At 36.6% G+C, this 22,371-nt stretch overlaps 2 protein-coding genes across 10 annotated transcripts in view; one reads left to right on the forward strand and one right to left on the reverse strand.

Annotated features, from left to right (window-relative positions):
- Window positions 1-45: 45 nt before the first annotated feature.
- Window positions 46-9,748, reverse strand: LOC139130723 (zinc finger protein 345-like). 4 transcript variants are annotated; one of them, XR_011551945.1, is made up of 3 exons: window positions 9,605-9,748; window positions 814-4,629; window positions 46-732 (listed from the first exon to the last, which is right to left on the reverse strand). XR_011551945.1 is itself a non-coding variant. In XM_070696498.1 (2 exons), the coding sequence occupies exon 2, from the start codon at window positions 4,504-4,506 to the stop codon at window positions 2,476-2,478; it is 2,031 nt and encodes a 676-aa protein (XP_070552599.1). In that variant the 5' UTR covers window positions 4,507-4,629; window positions 9,605-9,729; the 3' UTR covers window positions 46-2,475. The 4 variants fall into 4 exon arrangements, 2 of the variants coding, with proteins under 2 accessions (XP_070552599.1, XP_070552600.1); XR_011551946.1 differs by having other exon boundaries at window positions 9,601-9,709; XM_070696498.1 differs by having other exon boundaries at window positions 46-4,629; window positions 9,605-9,729.
- Window positions 9,749-10,170: 422 nt separating this feature from the next.
- The window catches only part of LOC139130725 (arf-GAP with Rho-GAP domain, ANK repeat and PH domain-containing protein 1-like), an 87,373-nt gene continuing 75,172 nt past the window's right edge, over window positions 10,171-22,371 (forward strand). For 4 of the 6 annotated variants that reach the window (XR_011551947.1, XM_070696503.1, XM_070696504.1 and 1 more), the window contains exon 1: window positions 10,186-10,318. The gene's annotated coding sequence lies outside the window, so the exon portion shown is untranslated. Of the gene's footprint in view, window positions 10,319-22,371 lie in introns of all 6 variants that reach the window. The other 2 variants (XM_070696506.1, XM_070696507.1) reach the window with 1 other exon arrangement.

Below are 22,371 nucleotides of genomic sequence, written 5' to 3' on the forward strand. Positions count from 1 at the left end.
CACACACACACACACACACACAATGTTAATGCAAAATACAACTGACAAGTTTGATAATTTCATTTTATTTTAGGGAGACTTCAATAATATTATGTGATAATAATTCTCCAAAAATGGTGTTAGTTTTCATACTATTGGTAAACTCAGTAACTCAGATAGCGTGCATCATTTTTGCTGTTGGAAATGAGAAGCATGTACATGTTGAACCATTGTCAAGATTTTGAACTACCAAAATATGTACCGTGTTCAAGTCTATTTGTACTGCTACAAGAATACTCAGAATAATAATTTACATATACAATTTTGATGAGATACTGAGTGGTACGAGTCAGTTCACTATGACATATCACAACTCAAACAAACAGAAAATCTTGGACACAAATAACTTAACAATTTTATACTGCTGCATGTAGCAGTTCATCATGACACACCTGCTGAAACACAGATACTGCTTATGGCTTTTAAAGTCATTATTGCATTGTCACACACACACACACACTTCATTCACATAATTGACTGATTGGAAATTGCTGCATTCTAACTGAAAAGAGTGAAAATGACTTGAATATGAATCTGTGTGGTAGTATGAGGCGAAGAAGTGTTGGCTACATTTACACTTTATGGTCTACAAAGATACTGTTGAGTTATCAAGAATTTGTCTTTTCGGATGAAATTTTACAGATGAAGGATTTTTCATTTCTCATTAACTTTGTCCTGTAATACAAGTGTACACTGTCATTGACTTGGCAGTGTCCTATAATACAAGTGTATACACTGTCATTGACTTGGCAATGTCCTGTAATACAAGTGTACACTGTCATTGACTTTGCAGTGTTCTGTAATACAAGTGTACACTGTCATTGACTTTGCAGTGTTCTGTAATACAAGTGTACACTGTCATTGACTTTGCAGTGTTCTGTAATACAAGTGTACACTGTCATTGACTTTGCAGTGTTCTGTAATACAAGTGTACACTGTCATTGACTTTGCAGTGTTCTGTAATACAAGTGTACACTGTCATTGACTTTGCAGTGTTCTGTAATACAAGTGTACACTGTCATTGACTTTACTGTGTTCTTTAATACAAGTGTACACTGTCATTGACTTTGCAGTGTTCTGTAATACAAGTGTACACTGTCATTGACTTGGCAGTGTCCTGTAATACAAGTGTACACTGTCATTGACTTTGCAGTGTTCTGTAATACAAGTGTACACTGTCATTGACTTAGTGTTCTGTGATACAAGTGCACACTGTCGTTGACTTTGTAGTGTTCTGTAATACAAGTGTACACTGTCATTGACTTTGCAGTGTCTTGTAATACAAATGTACTGTAGTGTTCAGTAATACCGGTACAAGTATATACAGTAATACAATGAGGCTGATGTGTTAGTTTTGATCACAATAAAGGTATCATGGACATTATCCTGATACATGAGGCTTTAGTAATACAAGTGTGCAGTAGGTTGAGCTGACACAAAAACTTGATTGCCTACACATCATACAGTGTGTGTGAAAATACCTTCAGATTGAAACATCACATATTTTAAGCTGGTGATGTGCAGCTGGCTCGGAAGGTTATATCTGATTGGCCGATTGTCACTATTCACAGCAACTTAGGGAGTCTATTGTGTATAATTCAATGATAATAGTAAGTTTCAGCCAACCAATTGGAAAACAGCTTCTGAGATGCTGCACATTTGCCCATTTTAAGAGATGAATTAATTCAAAGTTCATATGTGTACATCAGATGTATTCAATTGTTATATCTATCTTTTCAAAGACATGAATGTTGAAACAGTCTGTTCAGTTCTATCAACACAGTGAAATGATGGAAATACTAAACTTAATGGATTGCGTCTGTACCTATACCATTCTAACAGATTTTGTATTGAAAATTTTTCTTAGCTTCACAATCAAACACTAAACAAAGAAATTGGACCTAGGAGTACCATGCTATGACAAAGGGCAAGTTTCATACTTTAATGAAATATTGGCTCTTACAGAAAAATTCATCAGAAGTCTCCTGGGTAACTCATTGAATGAAATGAGCTCTACGTCTGTCTACTGTTACAGAAAACAGGCTACCAGTACTTGCACTGTTGTGATGTTGGATACAAAATATGAAAGTATATCTATCTAGTGTTGTATTATTCTATGAAAATATTGAGTTGTCACCATTAACCATATTTGCACTGGTGTTATTCACAGTAATGTGACAAAAAACAGAATCAGAAGTATGTAGAAGCATTTTGAAATACTGTGTAAACTCCAAACAGGTTACTTTGGAAATGGTAATATGGAAATATAGAAGGTTACTTTCAAATTACTGTATATTGTATGCCCTACAACAGAATAATAAGTGTTGTGTCCAAGTTCCAATGCTGGTATGACTACTATGTAGGATATGTACAGTACACTGACATTTTGAATGATCATTCTTGTTGGAATTTCAGTAAATTTTCAAGAATTTTGCTTTAGTTGCAATGTTTCATGTGAGTCAATAAATTATCTCTCTTTGCACATCTGTAGGAACAATACTTGCATTTGTTTGGCTTTTCACCAGTATGCATTCTGATGTGTTCCACTAACTTACTGATGGACAACACTTTGAAGTTACAAAGCTCACATTGGTACTTATCACCACTTTTGTGACTCTCCATGTGTTGATTTTTCTTCACCAGTGTTGGGAATTCTATCTGGCATATTTTACAACTTAAATGTCTGGACAGTTTGACAGGTTTTTTGTTTCTGTCCACACAGTACACACCATTCCTACTCCTTTGAGTGTTCTCATCAAACTGACAGCTTGCTTTCTTTCTCAGCTGCTTCTGGCTGGACCCCTCAGCTTGTTTCAAATTCCCCCGTTTCTTGCTCTTCTTCTTATGAGAACTGATGATTTCAGTCTTTGACTGCTGGTCAGATAGCTCTGCCACTGATTTATGCTTCCTTTTAATATGTGTTCGCAAGTTATCTGCCCTGTTGCAGCAGTAGGAACAGAACTTACATTTGAATGGCCGTTCGTTAGTGTGGGTTCTCCTATGCTGTATCACTTTCTGCGTTGTGAAGAACTCTGCTCCACAAATGTCACACATGTATCCATTCTCTACTTTGTGAAGTAACATATGTGCTGCCAATGAGTCTGTATCTTTATAATCATTTCCACAGATCTTGCAGCTGACCATCACCTTGGTACTTCCACACGAATCACTCTTTGTATGGGCAATCAAAGCCTTCTCAACAGTACATGTGTAAGAACAGTTGTTGCATTTGTAGATTTTCTTACTGATTTTCTCACATCTCTCTACAAAGTGTGTCTTTTGATGAGCATTGAAACAATCACTCTCTGTTGTTATAAAATCACAAACTCTGCATTGAAATATACCCTTTTCCTCACTTTGGGGTGGCTTTTCCTTTCCACATGAAACCAAGTGTCTCCGCAGCATCTTTCCAGTCAACAACTGTTTATGGCATGTAGGGCACTGGAATTTGTTTTTGACACATTTCTTCCTGTGTGCTGCAATGTAGGGTTTTACATATGACCTGCCACAATTTTTGCATTTCTGTGTTTTATGTTTTGAATTACTGGCTCTTTTCTTGATGGCACTGTTGGCTTGACACTCCGCTATTGTCAACATTGGTGTTTCATCATGGTTGATTTCTTCACTGTTACATTGCACATCCTCACTATGTGAGTTCACAGGTATGCTGTCTTCTTGCTCAGTAGTATTAGCTTCTTTATCCACAACATCACTTCTCTCTGTGTGTTCAGATACATTTCCTTTACCAACTTTTTTTCTCTTCCTCTTTGATCCTTTCCTCCTTTGTCTTTTCCTCTTTGATGACCTCCGTTTGCTGCTTTGGTTTGCTTGTAAAGTTTTCAAAGTCTCATCTTTATTCTGACTGTCCATGCCAAATGTAAAATTGCTGTTCACAGCGACATTGAGAGGTTGATCTGTAGTGTTTCCTAAATAACATGAATATGTGTTCTCAGGAACAACTACGACCTTAACATAATCAGCATTGATGTTCAGGACACAAGACGGTTTTTGAGAACTGCCTGTGTAGTCAGTGACCATTTCACCACTCTGTACACTTTCTGAAGGTGAGATGACAGAGTCAGGGTTGGCAGATGTGATAGCAATTTCCAGGTCAGAATTTTCTTCAGTGTCCACAACTTCTGTATGATCAATGATGACTTCAGATTCACACACACCAAGGTGAAACATTTCAACATCTTGAGGATTGGCCACAATCTCCTCGGCCAAATCTTGAGAATCTACTATTGACTCTTCTAAAATGCTTTTTTGAATTGCATATGGTGAAATAGTACCTTCCTGGTTCAGATTGATGATTTCAGCTACAAGGTTCATGTTCTCACTTTCTGTAACTGCAGCATTCAGATCTGTTTCATCCGTCTTCTGTGTCTGACAGTCCATGGCCATTTCACAATGTTCATCATTTGACAACATCCCTGAACTTGACATCTGGCTTGCATCAACTTCCATCTTTTCACCTGACGCTTTACCTTTGCATGACTAGATCTTCATGGGAGCTGTATAAGTACCATTGTACCCGTCACACATACAAAGTGGTAACACCATACGAAACACTCAGTTGAAGGTGGTATCCTGAAATTAAAGGGCAAATAATGAAAATTATGGAATGCAATGTTGAACATTTTAACATCAATGTGATGAGCTGTGACCTCAAAAATCACATGATTACTTTGTTACTAAAATTATCACATTAACAGATTATTCTTACGAGAAGAAATTCCTTACACTGTTATGGCAAGGTGCTTTTCTTCAGTAAAGTGCCAGTACAGATGTCCACATTGAAATGTGAGAAACGCTTGTCAGACACTGAACTACAATCCACTACAGTTTGTGCTGCTAGATTCAGTCTTCTTTGAATCTGAGTTGTAATGCACCGAGATACACCAGTCAATAAAACAGCATTAAGGGGTGTGGCTGTGGATAGTAAAAGCTAAGCACGGGGTGTGGCTGTGGATAATAAAAGCTACCACAGTCTACATAATTTTCTTCATGGAAAGGGGATGTGTCAGAGCTTATTTCATTTTATCTACTTCAAAATAACATTAGGATTTTTGAATTGTTTCCTAAATTCTGGAAGGACTCAGGAAAGCAGAACTGTAGGGCTGAGGATTGACTTTAAAGGTCTTGTGAAACACCCATGGTGAAAATTGACAGAAATACCCTTGATGGTCTATAGAACAGTTATGTTCATTTCTGTTATCATTTAGCGTGCGCGATTATTAAATGTGGCAAAGGAAAAATGCAATGTGGGCGTGTCTCCCCACTCTGTCAAGTTGACTTTTTTCGCCTTTTCGATGTTTACTCAACGCTGTACCTTAAAATGGGAAGTAAGTATTTCACACCTTTGTAAGCTCCCTACAGAGAGTAACCTCTAGAGTTTGTGCTTACGTAATTAGTATCATAATGAGAGTTCACATTAACACTCGCAAAATGCGATAAAAAACTTGAATGTGGCAAAAATTGTATTGCAAGAATTCGCCACACATGCGAATGAAAATTTTGACGTGAAATTTCAGTTTCGCTAGCCAAAGCTACAAGTTTTGCCGATTGATCGAAGCGAGCAACACTTTCGGGTTGAAACCAAGGCAATCAGGGAGCAATGCCCATCAGAGGGCGTATTTGCCACAGGCACTTGTGGTTCCATATACAATGGCCGCTGCTGTGTGGTATGCATTATGTATACCACACAGCGGCGGTCATGTATCAAAGCACAAGTGACCGTGGTAGTGATGCATTGGGTGTGTGTGCATTGCATATCCACGGAGGTGTCATGGGCATGATCTTCCAAGGGTAGAAGTCCACAATGGATTTAAATCAAGACAAGTTCCCGCGAAGGCAGACAGCATTTGCAGCATACTTTTTGGGCCGAGCAATATTCTCCAACGGACGTACATGTAGCACCAGCGGGAGAGTCTACTGGGGAGAAACGGAAGGCTAGCGTGCATAGGTTGCACTGATCACACACGGAGCTTACTTTGTTGTGTTAGCAGATATGGGGCAGAGATTAAGTCCCGCTATTCGATGTTAATGAACAGCTTTGTGATGTCAGAGTGCACCAACCAAGACCCTGCTGAGGGCGTGGTCTAAGTGCAACAAAATAACCCCGACAGAAACCGCACATAGCAATATAAAAAAAATCAACACTTGCGCGTACTTTTATGTTGCAATTCTGTTGCGAGTGTAACAATATTGCCCTCTGGAAGCTATTTAGTCTGCAGAAACGGATTGATTTCACCTGACATTTAAATGAGTTGCAAAATTAATGATCAAAAATCAAACACAGTGTTGTGATTTTATCTTAGGATTAAAATAGATAGTACATCTGTGCAGAGCAGTTCAATGGCTAGTCTCGCTTTCTAGACCTTGTTCACTTCACTGACGCAATTTGAACCATCAAAGTAAAGTGCTCCGCTGGCGGTAGGGACAGACATGTTGTGGAGCGAAGCGACCGTCGCTTTGCGACTCACTCTCATCACTTTGCGACTTGATGCTTAGCTCCATGGTCACACTCCCCAACGCTTGTGGTGCGACAGCGAAGCGGCTGAGGTTTGGAAGTCGAGACTATTCAGTGGCATGGCGTGTGCAAAAATGGACATTTCAGGGGTTTCCGTTTCCGTTAGTGTGAAAACATGTCTACCAAGTGTTTAACAAAGAAAATTGTTCAATTTACTACCGATACATACAAACTACCCTGTTGAAATATGCCAAACATTTTTCTACTCAAGAAATAGATTAGAAATATTCTATCACCTTGAAAAGTGAATTTGTCTAAAGTTGACATTATCTGTAATTTTATCAGTACTAACTCCATTTACATGTACATATGAGTCAATGCTTCAGAGAATTTTTTAACTTTCTGTGGATAGCAATCATTAGTATATTCTTTGAAATCATTTTTCCATTTAGTGACTGGTTATCTAACATCCATCTAACTCTGGCCACCTCAAAAAATAATTGTCCCTGCGTCTTTCCTTTTATACTCAAATTCTGAGGTTGATTCACGTACAATTATAAATACACTAATGCTGCTTCAGGAGTGTGAATGCCAATTTATTTTAAGTGTTACCGGTAATGTGTGAGCAGTATGATTCAAGATATGGTTTATTCTACTTTTACATAGATTCTGGAATAATGTTATTGCAGTAACTAATGTTTAAACCTTTCTCTCTAGAGCTAAACCCAATGTATAACTTGATGGTTGACTTCGTTGAAATTAGGTCTAATTTCAAAAATCCTTGCAACGCAATCTATTTACCAAAAATTGGTTTCATTTTTCAAAAGTGATTTTCAGTTGCCTTATAAACAATATCCACTCGCAAAAATCCAATACAGTATATGGTGCAATCAATTTGTTTTAGAACTTGAACATGTTATCAATGTTTTGGAAATCGTCGTGGAACAAGATAAATATTTGTCAAAAGAAGATGAATGCAGTCACCTCATCATTCTATGGGTTGAAATCCTACAGAAATATTACTGATTTACTCTGCATACTGTACAGAGAAGTGTGGAGGTCAAAGGTTTGATATGATGACAATATGCACCAGGAATTAGTAACACAAGTCTCTGCTTGTGGACACTGTTTTTCCTACTTGTGTATTACTTAGAATGCAAGGAGCTGTCAGTTTGGTGATGTTCTGTATGTGAATGACAGTTTCTTGTTCTAAACCCCAAAGCATGTTGAGATACACAGTATTTCGCTTGTCAACTTAGCTCTCTACATGAGTAGACTGCATTGTTGTTGTTGTTGACTAGTGAATTCGAGTTTGCACTACAATTCAAATGTCAACAATAATAATGCTCTTTACTTTACATGTATACATGTGTACACATGCTGTGTTGACAAGCTGAAAAGTAGGCGTTTTAACATGCTTTGGGGAGTGGAACAATAACTTGCTGAAAAAATAATAATAAAATACAGCTACTGGGCCTTTAAAAAGCCACATTGCCGATAAAACAAATTTTCAATCAAACTTACAGGCAAACCTGATAAAGAAAGTGAGACAGGGAGTGTTTCGCATTATCACTGGTGACCCAAGGAGTTATTCAGATTAGACTTGGAATAGAGTACTAGCCAGAAGAAAAGCTGTTTTAATCCCTATAGGGACGACATAATCCAAATGTTTGCAGAATTACAGTCAACTCGCACTTTTTCCAACCCGCCCAGAACCAACTCGCCCGATTCCAACTCGCCCGATTCCAACTCGCCCGATACCAACTCGCCCGACGCCAACTCGCCCGATGCCAACTCGCCCGATGGGCCGATGCCATTTTGCACGTTGTTTTGAGATGGAGTGTAATTATAGATTCCATGTACGCTTACCCGATGGCCCGAGGCCAGCTATTTTCATATCACGGGCCAGTAACTAGTGAAAGACGGTCCTGCTGTTCCTAAAGACGTGAGCCAGTATAACTGCAGTAACTATCCCTTTACATAAAGAAGCCGAACGAAATTATGTTTTTTCAAGAGATTTGCAAAACGTGAAATTCGCAAATAAAAAGTTTTCAGTGTTGGCACATATTTCAAACCGCACCTGTGGTTCTCAATGTTAGAAATATTTGTTGTTAGAAAAAAACGTTTTATGCGTACCAGGTACTCATAAAATTGCAAAATAGTATCGGGCAAGTTGGCATCGGGCGAGTTGAAATCGGGCGAGTTGGAATCGGGCGAGTTGGTTCTGGGCGGGCTGGAATCGGGCGAGTTGGTTCTGGGCGGGTTGGAAAAAGTGCGAGTTGACTGGTACCCAATGTTTGCAGCTTCATGTCTGACTCGGACTTTACTACTATTCGGACACAAAAGTATTTTCTGGTAACCAACTTCCAACTATATTCTCTACTACCTCCATGCTATATTGTACGACCAATGGTATAAGCTGATCTAACAAACAGTTCAATCAGTAGTACTGCTACTAGTCGAGTCTATACCGGTACAGTACCACTCCTTACACACAACACTTCATTTGGGCAGCGGCATTGCATACCGGCGTTGTACAACCATAGAGTTATAGACCTTATTTGAGTCAATTCATTCACTGAGATTTCAAGCGAAAAGGTGTCTTCTCGACAAAAATGAGAAAACGGTCACTCTGTCTGTCATAAAAAACTTGTCTTTTCTGCGAAAATCATTTACTGAATACTTATCTACGGTCACGGCCTACGGTACGATACGATACGATATGTCTGACATGACACTTGCCGTACCCGTACGGTTTTGTTGTTTGAGAAATTTAACCTCTGACCTCGATAAGATGGCGTCGACTGAGTGTCTCATCATGCATCAACAGTTTTTCCATAAATGTCCTTTAATTGTGATGACCGTGCCATTTTTGTGGATGAACAATTTCGATAATTGATAAATCTTGCATGAAACTGAGGTGATGAAATGTCTCGAGATATGACCGAGATCGGGATAGATGACTTGTTTGACCACGGAGCTAATGTCAATGGAAACTACATGGTGCATAATTTTCACACTATGCGAAATCAATGTTTATAATATCACACATTTATGCTTTCTTATGGTTGTAAGAAAATTATATTCACCTACTTTGACACGTCATCGTATAGCTTTCAGCTCACAGTCCCATCTCATCTACACATCGACTACTTACGTCAACCATGGAGGTACTTCACTACGTGGAAAGGGTCGTACGCGCAACTCGCAGAACATTCATATCGAGCTGGAGGCCCTGGACAATGCCAGTCGGATCACACCATTTAGAACTGAGGTGAGCTGGAGTACTTCTCAGTACAATTCCACATATTTCTTTGATCAGCACTACCATCAGTTGATAGATATGCATGATTTTAAACATTAGTTTTTTACTAAAATGCTCTTCAGGGTAAAGGTATCACAGTTACATGATCCTTTGGAGTGTATTTCATGAAATTGAAAGGGACTGTCTCTGTGGATAAAATGGAACAATCAAAGTACATCAGATTTCCCACGATATTTCCGAACTTTCTGTAATCTGTAATTTAAAAAAAATATACTAGAGAGCTCACCTTTTGTTTTCATCTCATGGTCAGCTATTTCTTAAAAGGCGCTTTCTTTGTGCGGTAAATATTTCTAAAATATTGCTATAACACCTAATTTGGCGGGGAGTACCGACACTTGTGGGAACAGCTAAAAAAGAATATACAAGGAAATCCCTTTCTCGCCTGAACGTTTGTATGGGACAGTAGTATCAACTCATAGACAAGACTAAAATTACGGACATTCGTCAATTTAAGGAGTTGAAGGCCAGATGACTACCATTCTGTGAGTATCAGTAACGATTCCGTTTGTTTTTCCTTGTTGTGCTACACCTCTTACACGTTATAATCAGGGCTGTGTTGTTCTGCTTCCTCGTGAGTCGTGATGATGCGAACTTTGTTACGCCCAACATGACTGATCGATCGCAACCAATCTCAGTGTTTCAATCGTACTCTCGACGGATCATAGCAAGTCCTTGATATGCCACTACAAGGCCAGGTATAGGCCAGAGGACTTTCACGGTCTGTTTATTCAGAGTTGTGCCAAATTGCAGCTTGATCGGACCTGTGCTGTTATATCATGTAGGCGACCGTTCCAAGCTTGCAAGATGGTGGCCCGCCAGCGTTTCAAGGCTTACTTCCTGTTACAGCCGTACAAGCACCATACCAACCAATGGTGCATGTGATTTGTTACGGTGCAATCTGGGTGTCTTTCACTCAATACTCTGACGAAGCCTAGAAGGGAAACCCTCTATGCTCAGACGAATGCAACTTGCACAACTTATCTGAGATAAGATCATGTGATAAGACAGAATTATAAATATTACTTATATACATGTATTGTACTTCAGTTGCAGAATTACCATACATGTAAAGTAAAGTAAGCCTTTATTGAAATCGTATCCCAGTTGGGATCTTGATCATAAAGTACAATAAAGGTTTTGCAAAAACAACAATGAAAGAGTATATATAATATATATATAAATATAAATATCTATACATGAGGTCAACATATTAAAGGTTCATAAATAGTTTACTTTGTCTTTTTCATTTTGTCTTGTCTGAGTTTAAAACATGCATGTACGTGTTACTGTATATAATTTATAGAGAAAATCAAAATTTTACTTTAACTTTAATACCGTTAGTGACTCAGTATACAACAAATCTACATGCAAAGTAAAAAGTGTGGGTTTCCACCTAATATGCCAATGCCATTGTAGCCTTGTATTATGTATTGGACTGTAAATTATGGTATTGACATTGGCAGCAGGGAAACAAGAATTTTATTGAAGGGAAAAAGTCATAAAGATGCATATGAATTTAACAGTTAATTCCTTCTATGCATTTAGAACATTAAAAAGCGGAGTCTCTGAAAAAATATGGCTGCATTCAGAATTAGGGAAGTTTTTTGGGAATTTTTTTGTAATTTTGAATTGAATTCAGTCTGATAACATGGTAAAGACTGATTGCAGAAATTGGTTGCTGGCAACTGTGGTGTCATAAACGCAGATCAGAGCAGGGGAAGATTGTGATAATTCTGTTATGTCTTTATCATATTATGGTCTAGATTTCTACTTTAACTACCTTTTGGCAGCTCTGTAGATCTATGTATGTACTTTATTAGTTGTTTTTGTTCTCTTATTGCTAATTTTAGCTTTATGTTTAGCTGCAATGCTTCAATTTAAGTTTTTTTTTATGGGTTTAGGCAAATGGCCCAAAATAAAGGTAACAATACATGTATATAAGTTATCATTTACTCCAGTTTTGCCTTTTGCAATTTATATGCAAAGGATATTTTTTAGCCATTCCAATGATTTTAGTGATTACATTAGATAATCAGCAAGGATAGCATCAACTTAGAATTATAATGAGCTAAATCTGGAATGCACATCAAGAACAAACTTGCAGGAAAATAAACAACCCCAAATTTTTCATTTCTTTATTATACTATGGCACTGGTGAAGAGAAAATTATTGTACGATGTTACTTTTTCCATAGAATTCATGTTGAGGATTACTGTTGTTTCTTACATGTATATCATACTGTAATTAAAGGACAATTCACAACAATTTAGATGTCTAATTCTAATAAATGCCTAGTCACTCAATTTTAGACTGATTCTGAAAAGGATTGATTTCAAGTTTCCTTTAGCAAAGTATCAAGCTATCATCTTTATTTTAAGATTGGTCAAATAACTCTGATATGAGATAACTGTTTATGTGACAGCATTGCATCCCTAGTGATAGTTGAACAGGTATAGGGTCACCTTCATGACCTCATCGGTATTAGTAATGGTATTTCCTGATTTCTTGTTGTCTGTAAGAGATGGTATGTCTGTAAGAGATGGTATGTGATAGACCTGTTTAAAAACAGTGAGTCATTTGGGAGAGAATTTTCTGCTGTGAAACTTTTTACTATTCCCTAAAGTTGGTAACGAGAGAAATTTACAGTGTTCAATGTTGGCCATGTCATCTGCATAAATCATGTGTTTTTGACTGCTTATTTGTATTCAGGATATCAATTTTAAAAGGTACAAGGTACAATAAGTGTCAGACTTCTAGAAATGACCTTGTAATGTGATAAAATGGTTTTATACACTAGTTGGCACAGGAAGATTTTGTTCATGCACGCAGTAACTTAATTCAGGTAATGCTAAGTCAGTGATGGTATGTGTGAAGCTTAAGGAATCATTAGATGACTGTAGTATGGTTACCCATAAATGTGGATTTACCATTTGGCAAGAAAAAAGGAGAGAGGTATGCATAAACAAGTAAGCTTATATGCTGTGGTAGTGTACGATAGGGCACCTTCAACTTGATAAGCACATTGAATAAGGGGTGTTTTAGGACTTCCTTACAGAAAACATTATAATAAAACTGGTATCCATGCATTGATTGAAGAATGAATTCTACAGTTATAATAGTATTTCTCATATACTGAGTATTTGTGTTTGTGGTGTGTTTGTGTGTGTGTATATATATACCATATATATATATATATATATATATATATATATATATATATATATATATATATATATATATATATATATATAAACAAGGACATCTGTATACTTTGATATATATATATATATATATATATATATATATATATATATATATATATCGAAGTATACAGTGTCCTCGTTGGAAATTACAGTAGGAAGTTACAGTGCTCGATGAGGAAAGCAGAGCTTTATATATATATATATATATATATATATATATATATATATATATATATATATATATATATATATATATATATATACAGAGTAAGTCTATATTGTAGGTGTATATTTGGTGTGTATATATATATATATATATATATATATATATTATATATATATATATATATAATATATATATATATAATACATACTGTATATGTATGTGTGTGTATTTATTACATGCCTCTCTTACACATTTTGCACTTCAAATTATGTGCACATGAAAATCATATGGTTTACATGTATTTCTATCATTGATAAAAATCCATAAAAAGATTTTATATCTGTTACTCAGATGATGAGATAGTATTTCCTGGCTTTGATTCACAACAGTAATTTGGCAACTAGCTGAATTACCATACAACTACTTTGTCACTATAGTTTGACAATCTTGATTGGTGTAGCATGCTAGCAGGGTATGCCTACCCATTCCAGACACCTGCTACCACCACTTAACTAGTGGTTCAAGATTGCACTATTGATTTTGTCAGTGTTTTTGTTGTTGTTGTTGTTGTTTTGTTTGTGTCTTTCTTGGACCTGGTAATTTACTTGCCTTGAATGATAATGATTACTGGAATTGATTTGACGTCATACTCAATCACTGTTATGTGGCTTAACAATTATTCTTGCATAATTTTATAAAACACCTGATTCCCTGCATTAATTTTGTAACTTGATTATTATTTTCCCCAAAGTTGTTAAGTTGAAAATAATTAAAGGTCTCTGTCAGACAAATGATAACTCTGCAGTTTGCTACATCATCAACAAGTTAACATTGAATCCTATGGGGCATGTGCAATATGCAAGGCATGTACTCTTTGAAGAGATCATGCACACCTGTTAGAAATTTCACTCTGCTCTTTTTTAGTTGCAATCACATAATATCATACACTGCTCTGACATATTGTTATGTAGTATTTATGGATCCATAGGATGTGAAAACAAATTGACATACAGTTGTATAATGTATCATATTGATGACATGATGTATCCGTTTTCATACACTGCTTGTGTGAGTTTTTTATGAAACAATTTGATACCAGGAAGTTACAAAGTTTGTTTCTGTGGATATGTATTTATAACAAATGACCTTTGCATGAGTGCATTGGATATTGTACACTGGTTATATATTTTTTCCGATAAATTAATGGGTGTGAAAGTAAAGGAAAAATTGCCATTAATTAATTGACTCATGTTTGACCAATTGTAAATTGCAGTTTTTCTTTTCATATATTGATTGCTTTGTGAGCATGTCAGCATTTGTAAGTTATCATTATAGAGAAAATAATGAATTAATACTCAAATGGCCATCACTGCATACTTTATATACCTTCATGTAAAATTAAGCTGCATACTCTCAGTACAATATACTGTAACGTGTACATGTAACTACCGGTAGAATCTTGCTTGTTAAAATCTCTGTGAACAAGTCTCTTGCCTTGTATTTTTTAAATGCAATTCTTTAGCCATGTACTATGAAAAAGAGTCATGAAACGCATATTTTTAATAGTCTTGGTAATGTGACCATGGTAATGTTGTTCATATTTCACAGTAAACTGTCCATTTCTGCAAATGCTTTGAAACATTTTTGAAATGTACAGATCCTTGCTGCTGCAGTAAATGTCTCTCAATACGTACTGTAGAAAATTTGAAGACATGCTGAAATTTAGACAAAAAACATAGGTTCAACAGCTTGTGAAGTGAAATTACTGTATGTAACGTAATGTCTTCTAAGTTACTTTACATCATTTATCAAAATTTGTCTTTACACGTATGGTATGTGAGTAACTGACATTCTAACACATAGCATCCTCCTTCATGCATATTCCTTACAATTACTCTGTATACATGTACTTATACAGATATATTTGTACAGTAATCTAGAAGTGACTCGCAAGCTACATCACAAAGAATGCTTCATTTTGGAACCATTGTGATCTGATAGCAAGAGAATTCACAGTTAGTGCTGTTGGATTAATGTTGATTAGATTTGTCCCAAATCTATAAGTTTACTTGTAATAATTCTTATCAAATAAATTGAATCTAAAATTCAGCAAACTCTGTCACTTTGATTGTGATGTGATCAGGTACATGTAATAATGTAGTGATTAAAACCCTGTAAGTATTTTGTACGCCTTAGAAGGATACAATATGAAAATGTGTTTACACAAAGTTATCGCTAAATGCCAAGCAACTTGTAGGCTGAGCTAGACTAGTAGTACTGTACATATATGTGCTGATAGATGCTGTATACAGGTACAAATAAAACATAAAATATATGCAGATGCTATCAGGTTGGAAGAGGGGCGTTCCTTTTCATGTCTACTTTTTGTGGCTCTCAAAAATGTACTGTCAAATGGCATTGATATACATGTAACGCTACTTGTACATCAGCCACCTACATAAGCAGAATCATAAATGTACCTTATTTATTGTAAACAAGAACTGGCTTCATTGAAACATTGACATACATGTAACAGTGAAGGATTTTATTGTACAAGTGTTCATATAGGTAGATTATATATCAAATATCTACAGGCTGTGTACATGTACATGTAGACATGAAGTCTATTCATAGGAAAACAAGGAAGACAGAAGCAGTGAGTTTCTATAATATTTTATAAAGCTACATGACCAAAAGGGGTCATTGTCTAACTAGCTGACATATCTGATACTATATATGGCAGTACTTGCTGGTCATGTGATCAGTACATTTTGTTGTAATACCAGGAAGTAGAATTGTGAACCCAGGTAGCAATGCTGGGATATGTATTATAATGCCTTCCTTCAGTCATTCAATTAATGGACGGAAACGATTCAGTGGTCTTGAAGTAACAATTCAGTGAATCTTTTATCTGATGCTGTGTTTATCTTTAGTGAAAAATACAGCTACCCTTTCGATGTGAGAGTCAATCCACAAAGTGAGTGTCTGTCATGTGTGTCTAGTAGCTGAGTACAATGGCTTGTACAAAGCCTGATTAAGTATTTGGTGGCACCTGGAAGCTGAACTAGTCATAGCCAGTGCAGTGGTCTTTCAGTCAAGATTTCTTGTCATGCATAACCTTCTTCGTACAAGTGCATTTGCACTCGTTGGTCTGTGGCAGGAAAATGCTGACAAATTTTCTGGTCCAAGCAAAAAATTTGCTGTCTGTGCCTCAACCATAGACAGTATCCTCAACATACAGGACTAATTCACTGTTGGTATAGTTCCTTTTGTGATCTTATATGGATGGATTGGTGACAACTTATAAAAGTTCATCATCACAGACAAAACGTAAAAAAAATTCTTTAGTTTAATAAGATGCTGATCACTTTATTCACAAGTCTTTAAATTTAAAATACAAGAATAAGAGAATGATAACTTCTAATGTGAATATTAATTTTTAACTTGAAGTTACATACGTGTACAAACCTTAAAATGCTTCATTTAGATCTTTAGATGAAATAATTAAATTTTGAAACAAATAAATACATAAATAACAAATAAATATTGTCATTTACAAGAAATATTATACAATAGAGTTATGTACACAGTTCCTAAAATACTTACTATTTTATAGCAGTACAAGTGAACAGTGGTATGCAATATTCTTGTGACATTGTTTCTGCTTCAGAGAAGAGTCTGACCTATTTGAATCCTTCCACTCCCATTTTCCTGTCTAGAGGTCCAACTTTACCATAGAAAACAAAGGGATTGGTTCAAACCATGCTGGTGAAGGGTTTATATTCTCCCTAAAAATGTACACGTATGTTTTCATTCAGTTTATGAATTTTTCTCTGATGTGTGGTTAAAATAATATTGCCTCTCAGTTTAGAGGCTTGGAATAGCAGATCTGTCATACAGTGCACAGATAATATTTGGTCTGTAGCAAAGAATTATCCATGTATCTTCTATGCTGGATTCAACACAGTCCCTATGTCTGCCAAGGGTACATTGCAGCTATAGCGTCTGTGTAACTCAATTGGTGATTACTTGTGCTGTGTTACAAAACACAAACAATTCTACATTTCTGCACAATCTCGCTTTAAATGAAAATCTACGTACATGTAGGTATGGCGTGCACCATGCAGATATTGAAAATGTACCAAAACTAAAATTGAAATAGTTTTTGTGAAGGTGTTTCTATAAAAGGCAAGATTCTGTGATTTGAATCTCATCAACATCATTACATTGACTGTGCCTTCAATGATGAATATTGTACAATCTCAGGACTAGACCCACATGGCAAGACTACCTCTACATGCGTGTTAATAATATAATGTACATTTACATTACGATGCACAAGGATGGCTGCTGATATGATGTCGATGTGAATTATATACAAATATATTCATATCAGGCTATGGTATGAAATCCCTGAATTCATTGAAGGATATACATGTAAGACCCTGACACTGGACACAGCAGAGAGTAGACATCTATCTCTAAGAATTATCAAATATATGTCTGTTTGTTGAGACAAAATTATCGGCAGTACTATGGGTAGATACTTTCACGGTTGAGTTTGATGTAGTATTTAGGGAGCCTTCAGACAAATATGGCCCATACAGACATGTTTAGATGTAGATTATCAAGACCTTCAGCTATACATGTACTGTCTGTAAAGTACACCAACATCCTTATTTAAAAGGTGTTCATAAATTTGTAAATAATCAATTACTGTATACAGATGCATTTGTTGTGAACTAAACTTTTTAGCTCCTTACATGTACATGCATGCTTCAAAAATCACAGATTGTCCTGTTATACAGACACACTGAATAACAAATCAAGGAGATATACTTTGTTTAGTATATTTGTGAATTTGTAACTCGCATTCAAATTTACTAAATATGATATATTGGGTACTTGTGCCATTTTCGGTGAAGAAATCTTCATAAGTATATATACGTCACAATGTATTCTGGTTATGATGAATGGAGTTTTCTTTTGTGAGCAATCTATGATGTTAATAACTGTATCAAAGAATAAATTATGAAACAAAAGAATGTGCAAATTTGGTATTGTTATGTAAATTAGTCACCTTTCTGTTTGTCCAAGCTGTAAAAAACTGATTCATAGATATTGATCTGAATTATTTTCTAGTGTTATAACTCTCATGGATGATGGTTTCAATATGATATCAGCCACTAAATATGTATTCAGTACAAAGCATGTATACTGGTATGTATGTTACCACAGAACATCAAAATGAAGTTGAACAGTTGAACAATAATTACTTCTGGGTGCATGTAGGTTTTAATCTTTCTGAATTGAATTGTTGTGACCGTTTAGTAAAACAGTATCAGCACTTCCAGTAACATGCAGCCAATAAATGTGTGCTTTCAATATAACAAGAAACATACGGTAAATATCAAAATATAAATGAGGGCAAATACTAGCAAAGTGCAAGAAACAATACTAGAAATTGTTCAATAAGTTTGATGAATTGCTGTCAAAACCTGTCTGAATACAGACAGCTGAGCACACACTCTAATTTCACATCATCAAATTTATTTGAGTTTCTGTAGATTCAGCAGGAAAAAGAACGGATAATTATCATAAAGTTTTGTGACATGCATGTACATGTACTTGTACAGTGTATGTATTGTTTGTCAAATTTACAGTGTCAGATTAATATAACTGTACTTCATGTCATTTTGTTATTGTCTAGATCTTTTTGTCTCACTCAACCCTACATGAACACTGTAGCTGTTCTCACTTTAATACCATATTACAGTATAACAGCAACAATTTTTGTTTTGTTAATTTGGATTTAAGACACAGGAGATCTCATCGGTAGTATGCACCTTGAAAGTGAACAACCACACTCTGTCACCAAATCAGGAATAAAAATAAGGGGTTCACAATGCGAAGTTTGGTACTAGAGAAACAAATTACTTTCCATTTACTGTCATTGAAATTCAAAATGCCTGTCATTCCTGTGTTAACTCTAAACTACAATTTTTGATTTTTGAAAAAGTGGGATTTTAAAAATTTGATCATAATTCAAATATAGTTGCCATGTACATGTACATACACTGTAGGTATATGTTTGGTAGTGTACAAGCTTTTAGGTAGATTTTGTAATCGAAATTCTCAACATTTCATGAATTATAAAAATTCATTCCTTGTATGAAATCGTTTCACTCACATCATCTATATTGAAGGTCTGAGTGTGGCACATCACCTACACTGTGCCACACTCACACTGAAGGTCTGAGTGTGGCACATCACCTATACTGTACCACACTCACACTGAAGGTCTGTGTGTGGCACATCACCTATACTGTGCCACACTCACACTGAAGGTCTGAGTGTAGCACATCACCTATACTGTACCACACTCACACTGAAGGTCTGAGTGTGGCACATCACCTATACTGTGCCACACTCACACTGAAGGTCTGAGTGTGGCACATCACCTATACTGTGCCACACTCACACTGAAGGTCTGAGTGTGGCACATCACCTATACTGTGCCACACTCACACTGAAGGTCTGAGTGTGGCACATCACCTATACTGTGCCACACTCACACTGAAGGTCTGAGTGTGGCACATCACCTACATGTATACTGTGCCACACTCACACTGAAGGTCTGAGTGTGGCACATCACCTATACTGTGCCACACTCACACTGAAGGTCTGAGTGTGGCACATCACCTACCGGTATACTGTGCCACACTTACACAGAAGGTCTGAGTGTTTGTAGTGGACAGTTCATATATTTCAAAGTCACTCTAACACACATGTACATTAATTGGGATCAGACAGTGGACAATCATATTGATCCTTATATGTGAGCTTTGTGATTAATCCCCACGGACACTGTCCGGGGGGACTTATAGGTTTGGTCATGTCCTTGCGTCCGTGCGTCCGTCCGTCCGTGCGTTCGTGCGTGCGTGCGTGCGTCCGTCCGTTCACGCAGATATCTCAGACATGCCCAGGTCAATTTCTTTCAAACTTTGCACAATGATAGTACTCTACCCCATACAGATGCACGTCGATTTGTTTCACAATGCGATCAAATTTGGCCGTGTTAGAGGACTTTTTAGTTTTCACCTCCATAGACTTCCATGTATAAGGCAGTCCATAGACTCCTATGTGTTAGGCAGTCCATAGACTCCCATGTATAAGGCAGTCCATAGACTCCCATGTATAAGGCAGTCTCCATAGACTCCCATGTATAAGGCAGTCCATAGACTCCCATGTATAAGGCCAAGAAAAATAAAAATTTAGTTTCTCATCGTATTCATATCGCAAAAAGGATGCAGTGACACAGTTTTTAGTCCCCACGGATGAAGTCCAGGGGGCTTATAGATTGGGTCATGTCCGTCCGTGAGTCCATCCGTGAGTCCATCCGTTCACGCAGATATCTCAGATATTTTGACAAAATGTCATGTGACCTTGGTGACCTTTGACCTCAAATATATATTTGTCCATAACTCAGTAACCACAAGTGCTACACCCTTCATATATGGTATGATGGGACAGCTTATGACGCCACATATTGTACCTCATTAATTATGTGCATATCTAATTTTGAGCGAGCCAATAGAGCTAGAGGTCTGATTTTTAGCTCATATTTGGTTTTATATATAAATACCAAAAAGAGCTTATATGATGAGTCTAAATGTCTGTATATTTGTGGGTATGTGCGGATGTATGTCCGTCACACACAAAGGCTCCCATACTGCCAAAGCTACCATCTCAGTATTTGGTGTACAGGTAGATATAGGGGTTGAGATGTGAATTTGTTCAAATGAACACATCAGTGTCCAAAATGTGCAAATGAGGGTAAGAAAAAGAGAAATTCTGAAACAGGCTTGAAACAGGCTTACTCCACTGACTTGAGTCATTTCCTGTCATTGTCATTGAACTGTTACATATTAACAGACCTGCTCAAACCATAGACAGTAGAGGGGAGGAAGACCGTCAGTAGAGGGGAGGAAGACCGTCTATGGTCAAACTAAGGCAGTAAGGGGGCTAGCTGCCTTTCTGCTGTGCATGTTGCTAAAGTTGACCTCCAGTACCTAAAGTTTCAGACCTTAATTACTTTTGTCATTCTTGTTTTTCTGGTTTAAATATTTCTTGTTGTTTTTCTGGTTGTACTGTGCAGAAATCATTGTCATAACATCAATGTAGAATTTTCCTGCACTGAACAGATAGAAACAACATTTATTGTTGATCTTTGGTACCCATTACTGGTATGTACCAATTCTGATCAAATTTGAGCGACACCGTATATTGCGGTATTTTTGGTATATAGGGATAGCTTAGCAATACAATTTTTTTGACAAAATGTCACGTGACCTCGGTGACCTTTGACCTCAAATATACATATTTGTCCATAACTCAGTAACCACAAGTGCTACACCCTTCATATGGTATGATGGGACAGCTTATGACGCCACATTGTACCTCATTAATTATGTGCATATCTAATTTTGAGCGAGTCAATAGAGCTAGAGGTCTGATTTTTGGTATATAGGGATAACTTAGCAATACAATTTTTTTGACCAAATGTCACGTGACCTCAGTGACCTTTGACCTCAAATATAGATATTTGTGCATAACTCAGTAACCACAAGTGCTACACCCTTCATAATGGTATGATGGGACAGCTTATGACGCCACCTATTGTACCTCATTAATTATGTGCATATCTAATTTTGAGCGAGTCAACAGAGCTAGAGGTCTGATTTTGGTATATAGGGATAACTTAGCAATACAATTTTTTTGACAAAATTTCACGTGACCTCGGGTGACCTTTGACCTCAGATATACATATTTGTCCATAACTCAGTAACCACAAGTGCTACACCCTTCATAATGGTATGATGGGACAGCTTATGACGCCACATATTGTACCTCATTAATTATGTGCATATCTAATTTTGAGCGAGTCAATAGAGCTAGAGGTCTGATTTTTGGTATATAGGGATAACTTAGCAATACAATTTTTTTGACAAAATGTCACGTGACCTCGGTGACCTTTGACCTCAAATATACATATTTGTCCATAACTCAGTAACCACAAGTGGTACACCCTTCATATATGGTATGATGGGAGACCTTATGATGCTTCATACTGTACCTCATTAATTATGCGTATATCTAATTCTGA

This window comes from Ptychodera flava, chromosome 4, assembly GCF_041260155.1.
Source record: "Ptychodera flava strain L36383 chromosome 4, AS_Pfla_20210202, whole genome shotgun sequence".
Taxonomy (NCBI): domain Eukaryota; kingdom Metazoa; phylum Hemichordata; class Enteropneusta; family Ptychoderidae; genus Ptychodera; species Ptychodera flava.

Bases quoted from the DNA above. Each gene is read 5' to 3' on its own strand.
- LOC139130723 (XM_070696498.1), bottom strand. From the start codon at position 4,506: ATGGAAGTTGATGCAAGCCAGATGTCAAGTTCAGGGATGTTGTCAAAT.